Below are 4,668 nucleotides of genomic sequence, written 5' to 3' on the forward strand. Positions count from 1 at the left end.
GCTAACCAAGTACTACAACTCTGATCATAATCCTTCCCAATGAAGTTAATATCATGGAACATTAGAGGGCTTAATGGCCCAGGGAAAGGAAGAATACTTAAAAACATGATAATGCGAGAAAAACCTCAAATCCTTTTCTTGCAAGAAACCAAATGCAATTCAAATGCTCTGGAAAGAATTGCAGCAAAAGTATGGCCAGGGAGTCTCAATGCTGCAGTGGATGCCGATGGGGCGTCTGGAGGCCTTGCAATCTTATGGGATTCCTGAGCTATCAGACTCAACAATATCCATGCAAATAAGAACTTCCTCCAAGCAATTTTTCACATCATTGGGACAAATATACACGGGCTCTTAACCAATGTATATTTTCCCCAAGAGGCAATGCATAAAGCAGAAATCCTAAACACTCTCTCTGCAATCAACCTTGACAGGCCGCACCCTTTATGGATCTCTGGAGGCGATTTTAACATGATTACTAGGCTGGAAGAAAAAAGGGGAGGCAGAAGCAGAGGGAGTCAGGAAGGGAAACCCCTAAAAGACTTCATTCAGAATAACTGGCTTATTGACCTACCTTTCAATAATGGTCTATTTACATGGAGCAACAGGAGAGCAGGGTCGCAGCAGATCGCTTCTCGTTTGGATAGATTCTTACTTTCAGACAATGCTATTCATATTGGTGGAGACTTTGCAGCTTCCATCTTGCCTCTTTCGGGATCTGATCACTGGCCCATCTCCCTTCAGTGGACGCGTCCTGGCAACCTGATCTGCAAACCGTTCTGTTTTGAGGCTTTCTGGATGTCTCATCCGGACTTCCACAGCTTAATCAGCTTAGAATGGAACAATTTCTCCCCTCCAACAGGTTCAAAGATGTTTCAATTTCAGCAGAAGCTAAAGCATCTTAAAAGCAAGATCAAACGTTGGAATCACACTTCTTTTGGTAATATTTTCCAGGCTCAGAGTGCCCTTGAGCTAGAAATGCAACATTTGCAGTAGAGGATTATTGTTGAAGGCCGTTCAGATGACCTGTCAGAACAGGAAAAAGTTCTTGAGGCGCAAATCATAGAAAGGGCTAAGCAGGAAGAAACGCTATGGAGGCAAAAATCAAGAATAAGATGGCTTAAATATGGAGAGAAAAACACAAAAAATTTTCATAGCACCACCATCCAACGCAGAATGAATAACAACATAACTCACATTCAAAATGAGCAGGGAGTCAAAGTGGAAACACATGAAGAAATTGAAAGCGAACTCCTAAACTATTTCAAGCAAATGCATCGCGAGCCAAATGTAGATAGATCGCTGGCCATAGAAAAAATTACTCGAAATATTCCTAAAATTATTTCAGAGGAGCATAACCGACTTCTTCTCAAGCCTGTAGACTTACAGGAGGTGGAATTGGCAGTTCGTCAGTTGAAAGCAGGAAAAGCACCAGGCCCGGATGGATTCACCTCCAACTTTTTCCACAATTTCTGGGATTTGATCAAGATGGAAGTCTGGCAGGTGGTTGAGGAATCGCGATCCTTAAGATGGATGTTTCCGAGAGTGAATGCCACATTCATTGCCCTGGTACCCAAGGTGGATCAGCCTAGCACTCCTAAAAAATATAGGCCTATAGCTCTGTGCAATATAATCTACAAGATAGTCTCCAAAATCATTGCCTCCAGACTCAAATTGCTGCTTCCTCTCATCATCTCGCCTGAGCAGTCTGGATACGTTGAAGGTCGGCAGATTACGGATGGTATCATCCTAACTCATGAAATAATTCATTCCCTGAAGCACTCCAAGAAGCCAGGTATGCTCCTCAAATTAGATCTTTCAAAGGCTTTTGATAGCTTAAGCTGGATGTACATTAAAAAAGTTCTAATTGCTTTCGGCTTTGCTCCTCCTTGGGTTAGATGGGTTATGAGTCTCATCTCCTCCTCATTCTTTTCTGTTCTGGTCAATGGCATTCCCTCCTCTCCTTTTCATCCTTCTCGGGGAATTCGGCAGGGAGACCCTCTCTCCCCATTCTTGTTTGTCATTATGGCAGAAGGATTAGGCCGAAGCATTAAACTAGCTCAGCAATCCCAACGTCTCAGAGGCTTGTCCTTCCACAACTCTTCAGCCTTCACACACCAACAATTTGTTGATGACAACATGCTTTTTGGGCATCCTTCAGTCCAGGAAGCTCGTCAGCTCAAATCCCTACTGTCGGACTTCTCGGAGGCCTCAGGAGCATCTATCAATCAATCCAAATCTCAGATATTCTTTTTCCATACCCCTGCTATCACTCAGGCAGCTATAGCTCACATTCTGGGATTCTCCATTGCTAACCTTCCGTCCAAATATTTAGGAGCTCCTTTGACTGCCTCGGCCCTGAAGCATTCTTCATGGAAGGTCCTCTTAGAAAAACTGGAGGCTCGTCTTTCCTCTTGGACTCACAGATCTCTAAATATGGCGAGTCGGCTAGTCCTCATAAAAGCAGTTCTTCAGGCTATGCTGCTATACCTCTTCTCCATCCTTGCAGCTCCCAAATGGGTTCTCAAAGAAATCAAGCTTCTCCAAAGATCTTTTCTTTGGGGCAGCACCGGTCACAAGCGCAAATGGGCTCTTGTCAAATGGGATACTGCATGTCTTCCAAAGAGCGGTGGCGGTATTGGATTAAGGGATCCTTCTCACAGTAATGAAGTCATGGGAGCTCGGATTTGGTGGAAATGGCTGACTGCACCTCTCACCCCTTGGGCTTCTCTGTGGACAGCTAAGTATGCAAGCAATTGCCCAACGAAGGAACTAATAAGAATATCAGAAGTTAGCATGGGCTCCCTAATATGGAACTCGGCCAAGCAGCACAAAAGTCTCATTCAGCAGCACAACTTTTGGGAAGTGAAGAATGGCAACACTGCAAGGTTTTGGGAAGATTCCTGGCAGCAGATGCCCAAATTAAAGGACCAAATTTCTCATATGCAACTTCCGGAGCAGGACATGCAATCATATGACAGGGTTAAAAACTTTTGGAAGAATTCATCGACCCAAGAGTACAGGGAATGGCTCAAGGCAGATCAAATCTTAAGACAGGGAATGCCACAAGCTCAACAAACTCTAGACACAGAATTAATGAAAAGGAGAATACAACTCTCTGACGAAAAGGATATCCTTAGATGGGGATATGAAGAAAGAGGCACCTTTACTACGAGAGAGGCCTATAATCTCATTATCAAGGAATATATGGTGAAAGATCCTCTCTGGAGCAAAGTCTGGGACCCTTCCATCTGGCTGAAAATCTCCACCTTTCTCTGGCTCTTATGTCATAACAAGATTCTCACGTGGGACAATCTTAGGAAGAGGAACTTTCATGGGCCCTCAATATGCCCTAACTGCAGACAAGAGGAGGAATCCATAAAGCATCTCATGCATTCCTGTCATATTGCACGCAAGCTCTGGGAAAAGGTTAGTTTCTGGTGCCAGAAGGAAGGAAGAATTCATGGAGACATCATTGCCACCGTGCGCAACTGGGATCGGACTCCTTATCAAAGCAAGATTTTAAATTTCTTATGGAAGCTCATTCCGGGCTTTCTCATGTGGGCCATATGGAAGGAAAGAAATCGTAGAATCTTCAAGGATCACTCTGCGCCGCTGGAGAATATCTGGAAAATAATTTGCCAAAATATCGAGGAAACCATTTCTCTCAAAACTTGGTACCAGGAGGACCTTCCAACTATCCCCCAAGAACAGTCCATATGGGCTAATTGGAACCTTCAATGGAATCAAGAATAGGTTATCAAAGGAACAAGGCCTCCGGTGGGTCAGTCACCTGAGAAATGGTTACCCCCACCCATGCATATGTACCAGCTAAACTTCGATGGGGCCTCGAAAGGTAATCCAGGCAATTCGGGCTTTGGAGGGATTTTCAGAGACTATAAGGGTGCTCCTCTTTTATCCTTTTTAGGATCAAAGGGATGGGATACCAATAACTCGGCGGAATTGGAAGGTCTCTGGCAAGGTCTTATTCTTGCGCAAGGTAAAGGATTCTTCCCGCTTATAATAGAGGGCGATTCTCAGATCATCATAAACATGGTCTCAAAAATCTTGCAAGGAACTCCCTCAAGCAAAGTGAGTAATAGCTGGAGAATGGCGAAAAGGCTTGAACTTATTGAATGTTGGCTATCCTCTCACAGGGCGGTCACTCTGAAGCACATTCGCAGGGAAGGAAATAAAGTCGCGGACTTACTTGCTAACATTGGAGTTGAATGTGGGCTGGACCTTCATGTTGGATCAATTTCTAGACTGGCCTCTGAGTCCCAACGCTTGGATTACAAAAACCTTGTGAAGAATGAAATGAATCAGGAAGGAGGAGACCACCCGGATGCGGGTGAAATAAATGACATCTAATGATCTTAATGACGGGAGGAAGAGCGTGGTACTGCCAGATGCAGACCAGCGCAACTACCCATGAGTGTATCTGGCTCAAGCTGGATAATCTTAAGCGAGGGAGATTTGGCCTGATTTCTGTAATAAATGCTCACTCCGTCCAAGGCGAGGCTCTGGCTGATATTACCATGGCGATCTGGGCTATCCTTCCCACTGTTTGCACCCCGCCTTCTTGTCTTAGGCATTGGCTGGCTGCGCGTCTTTGTGGCAGGTCAGTCTCTGCAAACAGAGGTAAGCTGTCAGTGGCTCTTGAAGTAAGAA

At 44.7% G+C, this 4,668-nt stretch overlaps 1 protein-coding gene across 1 annotated transcript; it reads left to right on the forward strand.

Moving 5' to 3' along the window:
* Window positions 1-381: 381 nt before the first annotated feature.
* On the forward strand, window positions 382-993 carry LOC149198118 (uncharacterized). The gene has a single exon (XM_089408928.1). The coding sequence runs from the start codon at window positions 382-384 to the stop codon at window positions 991-993; it is 612 nt and encodes a 203-aa protein (XP_089265054.1).
* Window positions 994-4,668: the final 3,675 nt, after the last annotated feature.

This window comes from Pinus tabuliformis, chromosome 2_2, assembly GCF_031772625.1.
Source record: "Pinus tabuliformis cultivar Carrire ecotype Pingquan chromosome 2_2, CPIR1, whole genome shotgun sequence".
Lineage (NCBI taxonomy): Eukaryota > Viridiplantae > Streptophyta > Pinopsida > Pinales > Pinaceae > Pinus > Pinus tabuliformis.

Bases quoted from the DNA above. Each gene is read 5' to 3' on its own strand.
- LOC149198118 (XM_089408928.1), top strand. From the start codon at position 382: ATGCATAAAGCAGAAATCCTAAACACTCTCTCTGCAATCAACCTTGAC.